The 21530-nt window shown below is 39.4% G+C and overlaps 2 protein-coding genes and 1 pseudogene across 3 annotated transcripts; 1 reads left to right on the forward strand and 2 right to left on the reverse strand.

Annotated features, from left to right (window-relative positions):
- The first annotated feature begins 2018 nt into the window (after positions 1 to 2018).
- Positions 2019 to 10243, forward strand: LOC143548820 (histidine kinase 1-like; annotated as a pseudogene). Its single transcript, XR_013138019.1, has 14 exons — positions 2019 to 2030; positions 5800 to 5928; positions 5991 to 6233; positions 6316 to 7107; positions 7187 to 7434; positions 7530 to 7689; positions 7772 to 7898; positions 7968 to 8057; positions 8131 to 8268; positions 8371 to 8440; positions 8513 to 8555; positions 8640 to 8780; positions 8858 to 9837; positions 9915 to 10243. The product of XR_013138019.1 is annotated as a histidine kinase 1-like (transcript).
- A 2265-nt stretch (positions 10244 to 12508) lies between these two features.
- Positions 12509 to 13273, reverse strand: LOC143548821 (uncharacterized). Its single transcript, XM_077039894.1, has one exon. The coding sequence runs from the start codon at positions 13271 to 13273 to the stop codon at positions 12509 to 12511; it is 765 nt and encodes a 254-aa protein (XP_076896009.1).
- A 2883-nt stretch (positions 13274 to 16156) lies between these two features.
- LOC143548822 (uncharacterized) lies at positions 16157 to 18622 on the reverse strand. Its single transcript, XM_077039895.1, has 2 exons — positions 18549 to 18622; positions 16157 to 16802 (listed from the first exon to the last, which is right to left on the reverse strand). The coding sequence occupies exons 1-2, from the start codon at positions 18620 to 18622 to the stop codon at positions 16157 to 16159; spliced, it is 720 nt and encodes a 239-aa protein (XP_076896010.1).
- Positions 18623 to 21530: the final 2908 nt, after the last annotated feature.

Here is a 21530-nt window from a genome sequence, read left to right on the forward strand (position 1 = left end):
ACTTATGAACTTCCCACACTGATGTGCCGGTATTCACCGCATAAATATGGGAAGAAGTAAGTCGTTACGTGTGGAAGGCGGCAAAACCCGCTTAAACACAAAACGTAAAAATTTCAAAAGTTTTAAGGAAAACCTCTACGCAGGTCAGATGTAGGCAAAGTTTAGCCATCCTACTAAGTGCAAGTGACGGTCTTAACCGCACAATCACGAACAAGGAGGCAAAACTTCAACCTATTATCTACCATGTTCAAAGGTTAACTTATTCTAAACACTTAGAAAATTTCAAAGGAAAAGATGAGGAAAACTTCCACGCAGGTCAGATATAAGTAAAGTTAAGCCATCCTACTAAGTGTAAGTGACGGTCATACCCGCATAATCATGAAAGAGGAAGCGAAACAAACTTATAATTTGCCACGTTAAAAAGTTAACTTATCTAAGTACTAAAGAAATTGCTAAGTTAAATCAAAACATGCGTAAAATAAACAAGGCAAGGAATTAACACAATCTTTATTCCATCAAAATTCAAATATTACAAAGATTGCTGGGTGCATACCCGCATAAAAAAGAAGCTATACAAAAACAAAAATCTACGCTAATGGTGGAAAGGGATCTTCAGGATCAAGCTTCAGGACCACTTCCACTTGGACCCGCACCATCAGTAGAGCGTGGCGGTTCAAGGAAAGCTTTAAGGATAGCTAGCCCATCATCAGCAGCAGCAACTTCGTTCACCTTCTCCACCACCGGATGCGGGAAGGCGGCATACTGGTTCACTACTTGGTCATAAACAGCTTCAGTATCCACATCGTACAAAGGGAAGTTGGAAGGCGGGATACCTTTCTCAACGAACCCCAGACCAAGCAGGAAGCCGGCCTTTTCCCCATCCTCATGAGAAGCGTTGAGGGCTGCGCTCATGGCATCGTCGTATGATGTGTCCGTGAAGACTCGATGCACAACCTACAAGAAAAAATACAAGTATCAAAACCTTTTCTATTTACAAAGAAAAGCGTAAAGACATTATGAAGTTAAGCTTACCTGAGACAACGCTTCTCGAAGAAGCCATTCCTTGGTAACCAGAGCTTCCTGGAGGGCAGCTTGAGCTTGGGTACGGGCGCGTTCGGCTTCACTTTTGTTGAGATTAGCAAACAACACTTCTTTAGCCGCAGCCTCTTCAACGCCCTTTAGCTTCCGCTCAGTCTGGTCAAGCACCCCCCACTGGTCCAGGATCTCTTGGAGCTTCTTCGCGTCTTCCATCGCCAAGGCATCATGAGCCTGTTGGAGCGCCTCTAGTTTGGCTTTAAGTTCCTCATTCTCGAGGCGTAGAGGCTCAGCAACAGCTTCAGCCTTGGTGGCCCTTTCAGTTGCGTTCCGAGCAGTTTCCTTAGCCAGCCGAAGCTGTTCGTTAACAGCTTGGGCAGCCTTGGAACGGGCCTCGAGACGGGCCTGAACTTCAACTTCAAGGGCCTTGAACGCCTTCTCCTTCTCCGCAGCAGCGGCGGAGAGCCTCCTATTCTCCTCCCGGACAGCCCGCGCCTGAGCTACTTCTTGGATACGAGCTGCTTTTAACTTATCGTTTTCACGACAAAGCAGCTCGACGCGCGGCTGCATCCGGGCCAGGAGAACCCGAAGCTCATTGGTTAGCCTACCCTCCTGGTAGCTAGCCATGGCTTCCCCCAACGCACCACTGGGAGCTGCGTGACGAGCCCACTCCACGCACTCCACAGGTGTGCGAAGGGTTGTTCCTCGGCGGATGTTCCATCGTGGAACATACACTTCATTGGAATCCGACACTGCAAAAAACAAAAAGCAGTTAGGAAAAGATGATATATAAAAAAAAAAAAAAAAAAAAAAAAAGAGGCCAAAAGAACCCTACGCACCTGTAGGGTCAACAACAGGCCGATAGCCGCCAAACCCATCACCTGAACCCAAGGGAAATCCATCCAAGAGGTCAGGTAGATGGGAAGGAGGCAGAGGTTGGCGAGAAGCCCCATGCATACCTGAAGGATCGGCCGTCGTTGCCGATGACGGAGGAGGTATGGTGAAGGCCACCGCGGTAGTAGAAACCAACGGAGGTGAACTCACCGTAGGTGAACTCACAACGGTGGTCGCCGCTGCGGAGTCCGCAGAAAAAGTAACCGCCGGCTCAGTGAAAGATGCGGTAAATATGGCACTGACAGCCAGCGGTGATGTCATTACAGTTGGAACAGTTGGCTCAACTGGGTGAGCAACTGAACCAACTTAAACAGGCGCAGCCGCCTGAGTCGTCGCCTCAGGTAGGCTGACCAAGCCTACCGTCATGGGTCCGGAGGTACTCCTCCCCGCTCCACCCGGGAATGCGGTAGCATCCACGCCTGCACAAGGAAGATAAGTATTAATGATGGAAAGCTATGAAGTTAAAAATAAAGTTTGTACTTACGGGTTTTCTTGAGCCTAAAAGTGCGGACAGGCGGGGACGAACCCGATGGAGCCGGCCTCTTTGCGCCGCTCACCGTCATCATCCTGGGCTCTCCGGAGGTGACAGTCGTCGCAGCCTCCGGAGCAGTGGTCTTATCACCATCAGGGTTCCCCGCCACCTCCTCGCTCTCGGTCTCTGAATCAGACCGAGGCGCCGGATCGGCAGTGGAGGCTACCTTCGCCTTCCCCTTCCCGCCGGCAGCCTTCTTCTTCCGCACCAACGGAGGACCATCTGCGGATTCCTCATCAGAACACAAGATTAGAGGAATTCCAGCAGAGGTTTCAGCATTGAGGGGTCGAGGGTTGAATAACGCCTTACCTGGCCGCCTGGCGCTCAGGATCTCGTGGCCTGGCGGGTAGACCTCCACGAACCGTTCCGCCGTCTGTTCAAGGATGGGCAACTCGTTCTCATCTAGAGCACGAGTACCCATCCGAGCGGGACTATCAGCCTCCCGCGGATACAGGAGCGACTGCAAGTCGTTCCCCTCTGAAGTAAAAGAAAAACAGTTAGAAGACAAACCTATATAAACAAAGAAGACAGAGCATACCGTAAGGGACAGAGTTCAAACCGTATTCAAGGACGATCGGGATCTTTTGCGCGTCCGCATCCTTCCACACCCGGCTCATCCCGAGCATCACCATCCCGGACTCCGCAAAGCGGTAAACCGGAGATTGGACTCGAGATATCTTTGAGAACCATTCCGCCTCCTGGTAGTTGGAGGCATGAAGGCTGGGGAGTGCTTGCCCATTCTTGAACTTCATGGCAAGGGGGATGGCGCGAGCGGAGATAAAAAAGAACTCCCGCTTCCATGAACAAAGACTGCGCTCGGTTGCGCAAATCTTCAAACCCTTGATCCGGGTTATGAGAGTATACCACCCCTGGATGCACCTCCAAGAGTAGAAGGTCATCAGGCGGTCGACGAAGGGCTCAACGCCCAGAATCCGGCACACCCACTCGAAGTGGCGAATCTTCGCGATCGCCATTGGGTGCACCTCGGTCAGGTGTACACCGTGCCTCTCTAGGACACGGTACACAAACTTTGTCAAAGGGAACCTAAGATTCCCATAGACAAAGAATGCGGCATATACCTCGATCTTGCCTCTGGGGGCATCATACACCGTCTGATGAGGTTCAGGAAACTCAGGCTCGAGAGACTCGAGCATGAACTTCCTGACGATGTACTGATATAGATCGACAGGCAGAGCACACTGGCACTCGCCAGCAGTACTCTTGTCATCCTTGTCGGACGTGGATGACGGGTGCTCGGCGTACACCCCAGCCTCCTGGGCTGTAGCCTCAAGATCGTTAGCAGAAGACATCTTGCAGGTATGAAAAAGAGAACGATTTCAAGAGAATGCTCGACTGAAAAGGTGAGTATTCGCCGGAAATCGTTTTGAAGATGAAGAGAAAAGTGAAAGTGTGGATTACAAAGGACCCTCTCCCCCTTTATATACTAATCGCAATTAATGCGATGAATTTAATGCGGAAGAGAGAGAAATCGCAGGTGCAATGAAACTATGACACGTGGCAAAAAGCAAGCTGGCAACAGCTGTTGAAAGGACGCGTGCCAGTAATTTCGCGGCCACGCGCCCGAAAATTCGCGCCCACGCGCCTGAAAAAGCGCCTGGAATGACCATATACTGTCACGTCGCCATAACTTCCTGCACGTCCTGACACTGTCAGAAGAAACCGTCGGACGACGTTTCAATAGTTTGGACTGTTCTTATCCTTTCACCAACTCTTCGAATTTCAAAATTTCAAAAAGATTCAAAAGCGGGAAAATACTCCTTTCCTTGGCAACCAAGTAACTATAAGACAGGTGCGAGTATAGTGTTAAGGCAAAACCCTTCACATACTTAGCACCCGTAGGGAATTGACGCCAGGAATACCTTGGAAGTAAAGTAACCGTAAGACGAATGCGGGTACAGTGTCAAGGCAAAACCCTTCACATACTTAGCGCTCCGCAGGGAATTCAAACCAAGAAGGATCTTCTGGGCCATGCTTGCGGAAACAGGAATAACATCCCCGCATGGCGGGAACGTCGAGAACTATATTGTTTGAAACTCCAAGATGGAATTGGTGGTTTTAACATAATTGATCACTATGTTGAAAACTACCAAAACCCCATGGAGAATCCACACAAGTGGGACTCAACGCTCCTGACTTGCGAGGAGGTTACAGACCTACCCGCTTCATACCCAAAGATCAAGCAGAAAAGTCGGGAATTTCTGCGTGACATTAGGAAAACCGCGGGAAGAATCCCCACGGAAAACCTTAAAACTAAAAACCCCTTTTCAAAACCCCTTGCTAGTCCAAAAGTTCACCTCACTTATTAATAATTCATGAGAAGAACATTGTACTGGGGGGACTTGAAGAGGTAGGTCCCAGCAGAGCCCAGTTGGACCCGCAAGACTCACCTTGAAGAGGGACGTCTGCGCAACGACCAACTGCTTCCGCAGGACCCACCATGCTCAGAGAAGACCTTACGCGCAGTACGCCAGCTGTACCCGCAGGGAAAGCCTCCCAATGGTGAAGTACCCCGCTTGTTCCCGCAGTTGCGGATACAAGCCATCAGGGAAGGCTACCCGCACTAATAGCAAGGCTACACGCACAAGGCACTAACTCTTGCTACTTCAGTAGTCACCTGAAGGAATGAGCAAGGCGGGAATACTCCCGCCCAAATGAGCCAGTCCGTATGCTTCTGGAAGATCTTTTGTACTATACCTGCCAAGGTATGGGCAAAACAGACGATCTGACCAGAACAGCCCATGAACCAATCACAGGGTGACAGCTCACCGACAACAGTACGAGGAGGAGCACCCTCTAGTACTGTTTCACTATTAGCCGCTGCCTACTCACCAACCCTTACTATGGGACGTGCGCAGCCTACAGTTGGTGGAACAGTGCATAGCCGGCAGTAAAGGAACAGTATACAGCCGACCTTGTCACTGTCGGCCGCAGCCTATCCACCAACCAGCATGGCTTGTGCGTAGCCCACTGTTGGTAGAACAGGAATACTATTCAGCCGGCTGTACCTTCTAGGAAACCTACCTTCGGCTATAAATACTCCAACACCTTGGAATGGTAAGGACATCATCTGATATCATTATCTTATCTTCTCTAGCAATCTCTTAATATACACTTATATTCAGAGCAATCTAGTCTGATTCTCACGCCGGAGGGTGGTCACAAGGAGGAACCCCCCCTTCTCAGTGACGAGCTTAGGGTGTCTGTTTTGCAGGTCACCTGAAGAACAACCTTCTTTGCTGGACCTTATCCTCGTGGGAAACATTACTTAACCCCCAGATTATCCGTAATCTGCCCAGGGTCACTTAGTGTTTCTTCAGGAAAGAAGCCACTCGCGTTGCAGGCGAAGAGGTCTGCACCGAGACGTTGAACAAGATGACCTTCAACATAATAATGCAAATTGTCTGTCATCATATTACAGTGTCTTTGTCGCTCGACTCGCGATCATGGTATGTTTCAATAACAAAATAATTTAAAAATTTGTTTACTAAATGAAAATCTGTTTGTACAGGTAATGTTGGCAATTCTTATAGGCTTGCTTACACTTCTCACATGGCATTTCACTAGATTGTACACAAAAACATCATTAAATGCTTTGGCATACGGTTTGCGGTATGAGTTGTTACAACGGCCCGTGTTACGTATGTGGAGTATTTTAAATTCTACTGTGGAAATAACTACAGCTCAAGTTAAGCTCTCTGAGTTTGTGATCAGAAAGTATAACAAGCCAGAAAACCAAGCAGAGCAAGTTGAGGTTTATGTTAATTTATTTGAATTTTCGTTAAATATATGGAAAACTAATGTGAATCTTGTAATTTGTTAACTTGTTTCATCAGGTGTATGCAGTTATGAGAGAGGTCACATGGGCATTATTTGCAAGTCATCGAGCTCTTAACTCGATAACAATAAAGTACAAAAACGGTTTTGTTCAAGCGTTTCATAGGGATCCAAGAGACAACAGTACATATTACATATACAATGATCTAACAAACTACACAATGGCGGGACTTTATGATGTCAACACGTCATCGTCTCATCATGGGTGGAACGATCAAACGATCCACAGTAACATATCAGCAGTCTGGTACCGAGAACCACTAGATCCTGACACGGGTGAGAAGATTGGGAAACAAAAGGCGATTCCTCCAGACGAGTTGATTAATATTGCAGGGATGTCTCAAGTGCCATATGGAGCAGCCTCATGGCATGTGGCTGTGAGTAAATTTACGAATTCGTCCTTGCTTTCAGCGGCTATGCCTGTCCGGGATGCGGCTCAGGGGAGTATAGTGGCGGTTGTGGGTGTGACCACCTCGTTGTATAGCGTCGGTCAGCTTATGAAAGAGCTTGTTGAGTTTCATAGTGGTCATATTTATTTGACATCTCAAGAGGGTTGGTTGTTGGCTACTTCTTCGTCAACTCCATTGTTGAGGAACTCGACGAGTGGACCCAATCTCATGATGGCGGTTGACTCACAAGACCCGGTCATACAAGCGGGAGCCAAGTGGCTGCTAAAAGCCTATGGGAAGAAACCACCACCTAACCATGAGGTTCATATAGAGAAAGCCAAATTAGGCAACAGACTCTACTACATCGACTCGTTTTTCTTGAACTTAAAGAGACTTCCTATGGTACCTTTACTTATCTCTTTTGAGTTTTATATATATATGTGTGTGTTATCGAATTCTTATATGTGTATGTAATGTATAGGTTGGTGTTTTAATAGTTCCAAGGAAATACATAATGGGGAAGGTGGATGAGAGAGCTTTCAAGACATTAATGATACTTATATCTGCATCTGTATGTATATTAGTTATAGGATGTGTTTGTATATTTGTGTTGACAAATGGAGTCTCAAAGGAAATGAAGTTAAGGGCAGATTTAAATAGCCATATGGATGCAAGAAGAAAAGCAGAGGCATCTAGCAACTACAAAAGCCAATTTTTAGCGAATATGAGGCGAGTGCTTTACCGAATTCCTTAAATCTTTTTCTTCTTCTTTTTAACATTGTTTCTATTAATCAAAGCATGGTTTTCATGTTACCATTTGACAGTCATGAATTGAGAACACCAATGGCTGCAGTCATAGGATTGCTAGACATTCTCATATCTGATGAATGTCTCACAAACGAGCAATACGCAACAGTTAGCCAAATTCGTAGATGCTCAACCGCTCTTCTACGGCTTCTTAACAATATTTTGGACATTAGCAAGGTGACATCATAAAAAAAATTTATAACATTTTCTCGCTATGTTTAAGTTTTATCATAACAGAGTTATAACTTATAAGTTGCAGGTTGAATCAGGAAAACTGGTTCTGGAGGAAGCTGAATTTGACATGGGGCGAGAACTTGAAGGACTAGTCGATATGTTTTCCGTGCAGTGCAAAAACCACAATGTGGAAACAGTTATAGATCTCTCGGGTATTTGTCATAACAGCATAATTATCATGTTAATCTTTATTTAATGGTTAATAATATGTTTGTGACCAGATGATATGCCAAAAGTAGTTCAAGGTGATTCTGCTAGAGTTGTTCAGATTTTTGCTAACTTAATCAGCAATTCAATCAAATTTACAACATGTAAGACCAATGTTCTATTTAATAACTTTATCAAGCTTTACTTACAAAAGCTAAATTGGAAATTGACTTACAGCAGGATACATTATTCTGAGAGGATGGTGTGAAGATTCACATTCTTTTATCGAAAATGGTAATTTTTTGCTTGAGAAAAGTTCTTGCAAGAAGGACAACAAAGTGATTCTTTGGTTCGAAGTTGATGATACTGGATGCGGTATAAATTTACTTAATGAATGAATGAACATTATACATTCTGTTTTTTTATTATTCAAAAGACGATTATGATTTGTAATGTTTCTATCTTATTATTGCATAGGAATCGATCCAAGCAAATGGGAGTCAGTATTTGAAAGCTTTGAACAAGCTGACCCGTCAACAACTAGATTGTAAGCAATACTACCCAACTTTGACCCGTATATTTTGTATACATTTTGTTTAATTTTTTTGAATAATTTCAGGCATGGTGGCACTGGTCTTGGGCTTTGTATCGTTAGAACTCTGGTGAGATAAACGGTTTTTCTTGTAGGACATACTGATTTAGGTCCGAAAAAAGATTAATAACAACAATAATAATGTTATTAACAGGTTAACAAAATGGGTGGAGAAATTAGAGTTGTGAAGAAGAATGGACCGGGGACCCTCATGCAACTTTATCTACTGCTCGGTACACCAGTAGATACACCACCAGAAAATTACAAATTAAAGTATGCAGATCATAACTTAAAGGTAAGCAAAGTTCTTTTCACATATTTACATCATTTTATATAATTAAACACAACTTATGAATTGTAATGTAATTGCAGGTAGTGCTTGCTTTAAATGGAAGTATGGGTAGGATGATTTTGTCCAAATGGTTATTTAAAATTGGAGTACACGCATGGGACGCCTGTGAATGGAACGAGCTCACACACATACTTCAAGACTTGTTTATACCTTCACGGTATACCCAAAACTTAACATTCATATGTTCAAAAGTTGAACCAATAACGAAGCAGGAAATCGAGGCTTCGGTTTTCTAGTCATTGATATCGGGCTGCTTAATATAAGCACGGATATATGGAAAGAACAGCTCAATTTCCTGGACATGTTCAACAAAAGAGCAAAGTTTGCATGGGTTTTAAACCATGATACATCCAACACTATTAAAATGGAGCTTCATAACCGAGGACATTTGTTGATGGTAAACGAACCGTTATACAAATCAAAGTTAGTTCAGATACTGGAAGCTGCCATTAAAGAGAAAATGATCATTTCTTTAAGACATGGTGATGGTGAAACGCATGAACTTCTTGAAATTGATAATGTGCATTCGGATCCGGAAAGTTCAAATAACTCTGAAAAGTCAGTTAATTCTACTTCAACAGGAATAGTTCAAGTTGAAGAAACAAGGCGTGCGGTTTCTTCTTCAAGATATGGAATTGTAAACAACTGTTTTCTTGAACTAACTGAAGTTTGTTCAGAGAGGAACAAACCAGGGGCAAATGAGTCATTTCCAGTGGCGATTAATAATGGTAATGCGCGGGAGAAACGCGTGCAGTATGCAGAGAAGACCGTTAATGTTCAAAAGTCGCTTGAAGGCGTACGCATTTTGCTTGCAGAAGATACACCGATACTCCAAAGAGTGGCAACTATAATGCTTGAATAAATGGGTGCCATGGTGGCAGTTGTGGGAGATGGATTGCAGGCTGTTGAAGCTTTACAAAGTCCCTTAGAAGACAGCATGACAGCTCAGCAAAAGATGCGGGACCCGCCACCTTATGACTTGATACTCATGGATTGTCAGGTATAATGAAAATTGTATTTATAATTTATATTGTTATGTGATAGTTTCTGATTTGAATGATATTTTTGAGATATTAGATGCCAAAGATGGCGGTTATGAAGCAACGAAAGCAATTAGACGGGCGGAAACGGGAACCGATTTGCATATCCCGATTGTTGCATTGACAGCACATGCCATGTCATCGGATGAAGCTAAATGTTTAGAGGTCGGGATGGATGCGTATCTAACGAAACCTATTGACTGCAAGCTTATGGTTTCCACCAATTTGTCTTTAACTAAGTTACAACCTAAGAGCACAGAATAATATGCTACTTCACAAGTTAGAAGAAAACAGCAGGTTTATAATTATAAACTATAGATTGTATCAAAGTATAGCAGAAATAGTAGAAGCATATAGGAGCAGAGTTTTGACTGAAAACATATGAAAAATGCATAGTTCTTTTTGTTTATTATGGCCAAAATCTAATAATAATAATAATAATCAAAGTGCACTAAGTTTTTCCCTAAAGTATGGATATGATAATCTTTATTAGCATATATTCAATTCATTTTCGGACCCTTAAAACCAAAAGATCATGGAGCACCAAAGGAATCTACCACTCAATGCAATGGTAATATTTGATTATCATGTTCTTTTCTCTTCTTATTTATTTAAATACCGAGAAGAGCATCTCTACATTTTATTCGGTCTTCTTTTCTATGTAACTAAGTATAGCCATTAGCCAAAATAATAATTGGCCTGATGCTGAAAGGAGTCTAAAAGTCGGAAAATGTCACATTGTATCCAAAGTGAGTTAGTTTCGCTTAATTAAGGCTATAAAGTGAAATGAAAATTGAAAATTTGAGCGCGGAGATTAGAGTGCACAAATCAGTTTAAACCCAAAACCCGTTTGGGTTGAAATCGTTTTGATTTGGTCAATGGAAGTCAAAACCGGTTTCGGTTCATGTTGAAACCGGTTTCTTAAGCAAGTTGTGATTGGTTTCGGTTCGGGTTTTGATCGGTGAGTGGTTATTTGTTATGCTTTCGTTCATTTTAATTATAAATATTGCACAACATACGTTTTCATTTGTTCGGTTATGACATAAATTTATTGTTTCTGTCTAGCCTAAATTAAATTCAATACCTTATGTGCGTGTGTGTTTTTATATATAACGTGACATCATATCATCATTTTCGGGTTGCATATAAAAAATAAATTATATATAGCATACAAACAAACCCCAAATAATTTATTGAGGACATTTTCTTTCCACATACATTGTGATAGAGCGATATTGTGTACAAATAATTTTTTTTAACTTATTAAATTGTGAATTCATAACTTCCTTAGGAACTTATTATTTACTTATAATTATACTTTTTTATTTGCATCATATAATAAACTATAATTAAAAGTTTATTTGCACCATATGATAAACTATAATTAAAAGTGTTGACACAACCCGTGTAATACACCGGGCATGTGTTTTTTGGGGCACACAGTTTTTAAAAAACTTCGATATTATATGTACATTTAGAATACCCGAACTTTTATAGACCCATTATTTTATAATACCCAAACTCTTTATAGTCTATTTGGGTCATAAACTCATTTTAATATCATGATTTTTGCTAATTGTTATGTTTATTACTATAACTTTAATCGTCATTTAAAAAAATCGTTTACATCATTTAGTTTGTTATAGCTTAAAGGGCATATTGTTTCCAGCTCATCGGGACACATGAATTCTCAGGGCCGGCCTTGTTTATCAAACACACTTGTATCTAAGTACACTTTCCTTATTAACAAAACCATATCTCAATAAATACACCAAAAATTAACACGAGTGTCACGTAACAATAAACAAATTTATTCATAATATTAGAACAGATTTTAGAACACAAACACCTTTCTAAGAATATTTTTATACAAGATAACCATGCTATGCATTCTAAGGCCGTCTTAAATGAAGACGCCATTCAACAAGATACGCCATCTTCTCCTGATCCATATTCGATGCACGCCTTTAAAGTATATCAACTATTTTGGACGCCTTTCCAAGAAGGTCCGCTGCACCAGCAACACTAGATACGTTTTTTTCATCGCATTTCAACCATATGACACGTGGTAGATTTGTGAGGCACGCTGCTATTATGTTAGAAATCATGTAAGATAGTTTTTCAAACATCTCGTGCTCAGTAATTTCCAAATCTTCGCTGTCATAGGCATGCATCACCGTGTTTGCAACACAAAACATGGAGGTGGCAAGGATTACCTTCGTGGGAAGGCCATCTCCACGGTTTTTCACATGTAGATGCGCTAAATGTATTCACGATTTCTTGTGCTTTATTAGCAAACGACTGAAGAACCTTCCTTGGCGTTTTACCTTGATACGCACTTCTTTTTAAAGTAGTGTTCAACCACTTGTGGTTTTCCTCAATCTCGTGCCACGTGTCTACCGTCGCCTTTCGAATATTTACATAAACAGCTTCCTTGTTTAAGTATTCCTCCACCACATGAGTGTACAAAAGCCCCTCGGCAACACTTTTGAGCATGTTATCGATTAAGTCCATTGGGATGTTCGGGATGACAACGACAATGCATGTCAAGCTTACTATTTGTAAGCTCCGGTTGTTGACAGGTTCAACCAAAAGTTGAGAGGGAAATAGGCCATTATCAAATATCACCACTCAGGTTGATGCATCAAGTTGTTCTTCAAGTTGTCCAAGAAGATTCAAAAGATTCCCGTGTTGTTTCTTTTCAGCTTTCTTATTAAAACACTTCATAGAATTTGCAATTCTATTCGATGTTCTTTGAGTGAGCTGTGTATCCCCTTCAATTAGCAAAACATAATTGCTAAGGTCTTCATTTGTATTAGCGGTGTTTGAGCCGGTGGGCTTTAAGTAATATAAAGAGAATTGGACAAAGTTCACCAGCACAATAGGAACGAGCCCGATAACTTTGCAAGATACCACAACGGCCTTCTGAAATCCAATACAAATTATTAGAATGAGGTTTTTCAAACCGTGGACACTAGCTCTTGATCGAGGACCAACACTTGACAATAAGCTTAAACGAATGATTTTCCACCCGTACATCTGCCGAGTCCAAATATCCTCTACTTGAAGCACTGCAAACTGTTTCAAATTTTGAGTTGAGATCGATCTAAATCTTGAATCATATAAACATCTGCAAATTGGAGCAATTGAACCCAGGAGAATTCCAACTGTCTGTATAATGGCAATGAGTATTGTTGACCGCTTATAAACGGAGTTGCATCCTTCAGAATCCATACCTATTTCCTTAAAGAACGAATGGCAGTCAGTGGACCATTTAGACCACAAAATAGATACCGTAGATATGTACACGACCATATTAATTGCACAAATGACGCACGTGGCACAAGATAACGGGGTGTATGCCATAACAAATTGAGGGCTACGAGATTCGGCCATGATCGTTGATCTTTCCACAAGCTTTCTCAAACTTTCAACACTATCTATATAGTTTTCCTCCTCTAGATGTTGATCGTTTAAAGTTTTTTTTCGAAGCGTTTGATACTTAGCTTATATAATCTCCATTTACTTAGGAGTTATAACTAAGGAGATTGATATAATAACTAGGAATAGTAAGCTGACCAAAAAGGTGTACATTGCATTCTGCATACCAATTATAGCTGATAATGAATTGAGGCCGCCAATTTGACAAAAATACGACGGAGGAGCAATTACACGTGTACTTACTTGAATGAACCCATTGACAACCAGGGTGATAACAAATATGGCCAGCCCTATGATGTTTTCGAAGAGTGACTTCTCAACCAAAGAAGGCATAAAGTTACACATCACCGTGCACATATAAGCAACCCCTCCAAACTTTGCAATTTGGTCCACTTGAGACGGCATCAGGGATAGTTAGGTCAACTGGCAGTTTCATAACCACGGCTAAAATGGTCATAATCACCGAATTCATGGAAAACATCTTGGCTGGAAACTAATAGCGCCTCCTTTTGAAACCATCAAACAAATCCCATGCCATAGCAACAACAAACCATAATGAAGCTGTTGCGATGTAGATCCCAATTAACTCCATAGGTAAGCTGTAAGGCCCCGGTACCGGTACCTCACATTTGGACGTTGGATTTACTCATAAACGCAGTTCTAAAATCAGATTTAATTAAAAACTTTCGCGGAAACTAAAATAGTCAATCATTCGTTATAAGCATCCATAATTTGTCTTTTTAAAACATAAAATAAAACATAGTGATAAAACATCATAACAAAATCCTCAGATGCCAGCTTCATCCAACCATGCCACCTGTCACGCCCCACCCAGACGGGGGTTAAAAATGTGACCGATTGATATCAACCAAACAGCGGAAACGATAATTTATTTATCTTACAAACATTATTTAATACATGATTGTTTTTAAAAGGAAACTTTTAATACAAGCATAAGATTTTAATCAACATTGTGACCCCATGCAACATTTATTTATACACAGTGCTCCTTCAGTTAGCTTCTTATTACCTCGTGATTTCTAATTCCCTGAAATAGATGCTCAAAAAGATTTGTGTCAACATAAAGTTGGTGAGTTCATGAGAGTAGGAAACAATAATCAATTTAAGTGTATCATCTTGTAAAGTACAAACATAACATGCCGATAAATCAATTCTTATTCCCGCAAGAATATTTGCTAACATATATACTTTTAGTTCACCACATCCATGAACACACAACACCTCCTTCTACACAGCATTCCACGCAAGAATGCCATTTAGATATAGTAACGGTACCATGACTATACATATATATGCCCCGAGTTAAGAAACTTAATGATTAGCATGCGTTTACTTTAAACAAGATACACTTTAAAAAATATTCAAACTTGATAAACATTTATAGCATGTATCCACCCCAAAAGAAATAATTTAAAAGGGGGATTTATTATGAAAACTCACCTTCTTGGTAGGTAATTGTTTTCCTTTGGATCTCTAACTCGCGACTTGCCTACGATCAATAGTGCTCATGTATTTTAGATTCTAGTATGCATATTATTATTGATTTACTTGAAACTGGACTAATTTGTGGTGTAGGTATATTATATTTAGCAAAAGTATATAATATTCAAAAATAATATACACTCATACTATGTGAAAATATTATATATAATAATAATGGTTCGATGCATATTTTAAGTTCATAAAATAATATTTTGTGCATGAATAAAAAAAATGTCAACTAAAATAGATTATTTTTTTATAGTCAACAAAAGTTTAATATTTTACTTTTGTGTACGGATACTTAGAAAAGAATAATTTACATAAAAAAGAAAAACCACTTTAAAATATTCAGAGATTTATTATATTAAAACCATAAAATGTCTTTTGTAGACCTGTGAATTTAATAAGGGTAAATAGAATATTTTGAAAGCTGGGCCACAGTACATTTCTTCACAAAAGCAACCTCACAATTATTTCAAGAAGAAGAAGAAGACAATAGATGTAAAATAAGAGTTTTTTTAAAAACAGAGGTTTAATAATCTTTCTATTATTTGTATATTGTTGATTCTTTGAAAACCCAAAAATTAAACCAAATTTGGGTTTAAAAGGATTACTCACATTGAGAGAAGAAAAATAGCATGGGTTAGATGGGTATTTAAACTTCTTGCATCATACTTTGGTTAGTGTAGAATAATAAGAGAGAATTTTTGTGGTGTGTTCAGATTGAGGAATAATGCCTGCTTTTAAACTTGAAACTCAAAGGGTGATATGGTGAGAGTTTGTCTTGGGGAGGTAGAGGGTGGTGAAACGTGGCAGAGATATGATGTGCCAGAGAAGCTTAATGGAGCAGGAAGTGTGTTTAATTCCATGTGCAGGCTTTTGTTTTCTTTCCCTTTATTATTATTATTATTATTATTATTATTATTATTATTATTATTCTTTTACTTTATAGGGTAGAGTCTCTTTTCTTTTTCATTTTTTGTGGTCTTCGAAGTCTAATTGACAAGTAGGATTTCATGTTTATTTTATTAGAGGTCACAACCCAATGTGATTACATGCAAATATTTTTCTTTGTCTAGACTCATGATCATATATATATATATATTGTTATTTATTATTCATAGTCTTTTTGAAATATTTTAATCCATCACATTGTTCCATTAATATATTTAAATCTAGAGTCACATTTATGTAAAAGACAACATAATTATACATATATGTGTAGATTTTTAGTTCGTAAGTTAACATTATCATTAATTTATTATATATATATATATATATATATATTAGGATATTACAATTCTCCCCACCTTATTGGAATCTCGTCCTCGAGATTTATTTTTGAGTAAAAAGATGTGGGCACTTCCTCATCATTTCGTCTTCTCTTTCCCACGTAAATTCAGGGCCTCTTCGAGCATTCCATTTGGTTTTCACCAATGGTAGTTTACTTGTTCTTAGCTTTTTGATTTGCTTGTCGAGAATTTGTATTGGCTCTTCAACAAAGTATAACTTTTTATTGATATGGACATCTTTTAGTGGAACTACTAATGATTCATCTGATAAACATTTCTTTAAATTTGATACATGGAATGTATCATGGATTCCTTTCAGTTCTTCGGGCAATCTTAAACGGTAGGCGACTGATCCAACTCTAGCAATGATTTCGAATGGCCCAACATATCGCGGACTTAACTTTCCCTTCTTTCCAAAACGTACCACACCTTTCCAAGGTGATACTTTTAACATTACCTTGTCGCCAGTTTGAAACTCCAAAGGTCTTCTTCTTTTGTCAGCGTAACTTTTCTGTCTGTCTCTTGCGGCTTTCAATCTTTCTCTAATTTCTTTGATCTTGTCGGTTGTTTCTTGCACAACTTCGGGACCTGATAATTGATTTTCTCCAATTTCAGCCCAACATAATGGAGTTCTACATTTTCTGCCATATAGAGCTTCGAACGGTGCTGCTTGAATGCTGGAGTGATAACTGTTATTATAGGAAAACTCTATTAATGGTAGGTGATTGTCCCAACTTCCGCCAAAATCTATTATACATGCTCTCAGCATATCTTCCAATGTTTGGAGGTTCTTTCGCTTTATCCGTCAGTTTGTGGATGGTAAGTGGTACTTAAGTTTAAACGTGTCCTCATTGCTTGTTGAAAACTTTGCCAAAAATGAGAGGTAAAGCGACTGTCTCGATCTGACACAATAGATAATGGAACACCATATCTTGAAACAATTTCGTCTACATAGATTTTTGCTAATCTTTTTATACCGAAACTTTCTTTAATCGGTAGGATGTGTGCAGATTTTGTCAGTCTATCAACTATTACCCAGATTAGACGTGCACAAAAAAACCGGTTCCAGAACCTAACCGGTGGAACCGAACCGGAACCGGTTCCAGTTCCAACCCGGTTGGAACAATACCCGGTTTGGGTATTTTTGTACCCGAAAATCGGGACCGGTTCTACTATATATATTTCAGTACCGGTTCCAACCCAGTTCCTACCCGGTTATTATTTGGAACCGGTTCGGGTCGTACCCGGAAAAACCGGTTCCGACGGGTTTTTTTTCAAGGGTCAAACAAAAAGTCAAACTAGCCGTTGGAACCGGTTCCAACGGTAATATAGCCGTTGGAACCGGTTTTTAGACACCAAATAGCCGTTGGAACCGGTTCCAACGGTAATATAGCCGTTGGAACCGGTTTTTGAGGCAATATATCCGTTGGAACCGGTTTTTGAGGCAATATAGCCGTTGGAACCGGTTTTTGGGCCAAACCTATATATAACTTGTTTCCATTACTTGTTTCACCATTACTTGTTTCCATTACTTGTAATTATTTGTTTTGGTAAAATTATTTGTAACTTGTTCGACTAATTATTTGTTTTGGTAAAATTATTTGTTTCGACGAAGAAGAATTGTACTATATGTTTTATTATAATTTGTTCGATTAATTTTTGTTACTTTTTTAATAACGACGAACATTTTATTTATTTAAAAACTAACTATTACAAACATTATTAACACATAAACGATACTAAACATAACAACTAAAACATAAAAAACAAAGTCCGTCGTTTTAATCCGGGAATACTTATTTTTGGGTTGTAGAGCCGGACGACTCTCCCACTTCCTTTTTTTATCTTCCAATCTTTTTTTCTCTCGACAATACTTATTCGTATGTTTTCGTAATGTCGAGTTGGACCCTGCTTTAAGAAACTTCGAGCAATATTTGCAACGTGCCAACTCATGTGAGTCGGTCATGAGACACAAATCGTAATGGACCCAAACATCGGGGCATCTTGTTGTTTCGATCACCATAACAACGTCATCATTGGATGCCATTTGTGGTCGGTTTAAGGTTAATTTTGGTTTGTAGTGTGTTTTATGGTTTTGGAATTGGAGTGTGTTTGATAGTTTTGAAACTTGCTATTATTAGTAAGAAAATACCCTATTTATAGTTAAAAAACCGGTTCCAACGGTCAAAAACGGCTATATAGCCGTTGGAACCGGTTCCTAACGGCTCTAATTTTTAAATTTCAAAAAAAACCGGCGGAACCGGTTTTTACGTAAAAACCGGTTCCGGTTCATACCCTACCGGTTCTTAAAAGTTCGCATATCTGGGCACCGGTTCGGGTCGGGAACCGAACCGGTTCCTGACTGGAACCGGTGTCATTCTCTACCCGAGTTGAAAAAAACCGGTTCCGAACCGGTTCGGGTTTTCAAGGTGTACCCGATTTGTGCAGCTCTAACCCAGATAGTGTCATTTCCACGACCAGTTTTTGGAAGTTTAGTAACAAAGTCCATGGTTACTAATTCCCACTTTCATACGGGTAATTCGAGTTGTTGCAAGTAACCTGATGGTTTTTAATGCTCAGCTTTGACTTGTAAACATGTTAAACGTTTTTCTACATATGATGCAACTGACTTTTTCATTCCTGGCCACCAATATTCATTTGTTATATTCTTATACATTTTATTGCTTCCAGGGTGCATCATGTATTTTGATTTGTGGGCTTCTCTTAAAATTACATCTTGTATTCCATTAATTTTAGGAATCCATATTCTTTTATCAAACCTTAAAATTCCATCTTTTCCCACAACTAGCAATTTAACTCTTCCAACCATTATTTCTTTTCTTATATGATCAGTTTGAAGTCCTTTCTGTTGTGCTTCCTTTATTTGTTCGATTAAACTTACTTTTACGTCTATTCTTAATGCTCGAATTCTAAGGGGTTTTTCTCTTTCTTTTCTACTTAGTGCTGCTACAACATTAGCCTTCCCTGGATGATAACGGATTTCATAATCATAATCATTTAATAACTCCATCCATCTTCGTTGTCGCATGTTTAACATTTTCTGATCGAATATATGCTTTAAACTTTTATGATCAGTGTATACTACACATCTTGTACCATAAAGATAGTGTCGCCAAAGTTTTAATGCGAAAACTATGGCTCCGAGCTCCAAATCGTGTGTAGTATAGTTTTTCTCGTGAAGCTTCAGTTGTCTAGATGCATACGCTATCACTTTTCCTCTTTGCATCAAAACACTTCCAAGACCTTTGTATGAAGCGTCACAATAAATGACGAAATCTTCAGTTTCTTCGGGTAGTGCTAAGATTGGAGCACTACTTAATTTTTGCTTCAGAGATTTAAAAGCTTCCTCTTGTTTTGGTCCCCATACAAACTTTGTCGACTTCTTAGTAAGCAACGTTAGTGGTGTAGCAATTTTTGAGAAATCTTGGATAAATCTACGGTAGTATCCAGCTAAACCTAAGAAACTACGAATTTCGGTGGGAGTTTTTGGAACTTCCCATTTCATGATTGCTTCTATCTTAGCTTGATCTACCTGAACACCGCGTTCATTGATAATATGACCAAGGAATTGGATTTCTCTCATCCAGAATTCACACTTTGAAAATTTTGCATAAAGCTTTTCTTTCTTTAACAATTGAAAAGTTAATTGAAGATGCTTCTCGTGTTCTTCTTTGCTTTTTGAATAGATTAGTATGTCGTCAATGAAGGCAATGACAAACTTATATAAATATGGTTTACAGACTTGGTTCATTAAGTCCATAAATGCTGCATGGGCATTTGTTAGCCCGAAAGGCATAACAAGAAATTCATAGTGACCATACCTAGTTCTGAAGGCTGTCTTAGGTACGTCATCTTTATGAACTTTTAATTGATGATAACCTGATCGACGATCTATTTTGGAGAAATATTTTGATCCTTGAAGTTGATCAAAGAGATCATTAATTCTAGGCAAGGGATACCTATTCTTGATAGTAACTTTGTTCAATTCTCGATAATCAATGCACATACGCATCGACCCGTCTTTTTTCTTCACGAACAAAATAGGTGCTCCCCAGGGCGATGAGCTTGGTTGAATGAAACACTTATCTTGTAACTCTTGCAGTTGCTTCATAAGTTCTTGCATTTCTGTTGGTGCTAAGCGATACGGCGCCTTAGCAATTGGAGTTGTTCCAGGTATTAAATCAATTTTGAATTTTACCTACCTGCCTGTCAGGTGGTAACCCTGGTAACTCATCTGGAAATACTTCTGGGTATTTAGCAACTATAGGAATGTCTTCAATTTTCTTTTCTTGCTCAGTTCCCAAGGAATAAATTATAAAAGCAATATATTCCCTTTTCGGACATTGATTCATTCCAGAAATGATCTCACCATTTCTTTCTTTCGTGCCACCATGTATCTGTATTGAATTTCCATCTGGAGCTTGAATGATTACTATTCTTTTTTCGCATTCGATATGTGCTTTATTAGCAGCTAACCAGTCCATTCCTAGGACTATATCAAAACCTCCTAACTTCATTGGTAATAATTCTAAAGGAAATTCATATTTATTGATTTTAATGGTGCAATCTTTAATGACTTCAGAGATTTTTGTTAGACTGCCATCAGCAGTTTCTACTTCTATGGCTTTAATAAGTCTTTCTATATTTTTCTTAATTAATGGACTAAAAGAGATGGATATAAAACTTCTGTTGGCTCCAGAGTCAAACAGTACACTGGCATAAATGTTATTGATAGGAAACGTACCGGTTACAACTTCATTGGTTTCTTTAAGTTTTTTAATAATTGATGGTATTGCTTTTGCGATGCCAGCTTCTATCCTCTTTTCGATTTCATTTGATTCAGTCTCAGATTCTCTACTATCATTGGATGGTTGAGTGCAGTGAATAGCGTCGTCGGCATCATTGTTTTCTTTTTCTTTATTTTTCTTTCATTTTCGGGTATTTTTGGAGGGCGCCTCTATTTCTTAGTCACCTCCTGCTAGGTGCGATGGCATTTGAGTGTTTCTCTTTGTCATTTTCTAAATATAAGAAACGATAGGATTTAGTTTGATTGTACTTGCTAGTAATTTTTTTTAAGATTTCACATTTTTAAATAAAATAAATGAGACATATAATAAAATTAAATATAAAAATAAATTTCATAGTGTCCTAATTTTCACTATGACTAGGACTAGTACTATTCCACAAATTGGTTGCGGATTCCTTTGTTTTCTTTTTTAGCGCGTTATATTTCCTCAAAATTTCTGCCTTATCCTTTATTTCTAATTTTTCTGATCTAGCCTTTAATTCTAGATATTCATAATATTGTTGTTCTGAAAGGCTAAGAGGTTCACTTGGCCCTTCGCCCGGTTGGTGGCGATTCTTTTTCTTTTGTCTATTTCCTTTAGAATGGGTGG

Source organism: Bidens hawaiensis, unplaced genomic scaffold (assembly GCF_021521415.1).
Source record: "Bidens hawaiensis isolate Kalapana, Puna unplaced genomic scaffold, B.hawaiensis_p1.1 tig00015252_1, whole genome shotgun sequence".
Classification (NCBI taxonomy): Eukaryota; Viridiplantae; Streptophyta; class Magnoliopsida; order Asterales; family Asteraceae; genus Bidens; species Bidens hawaiensis.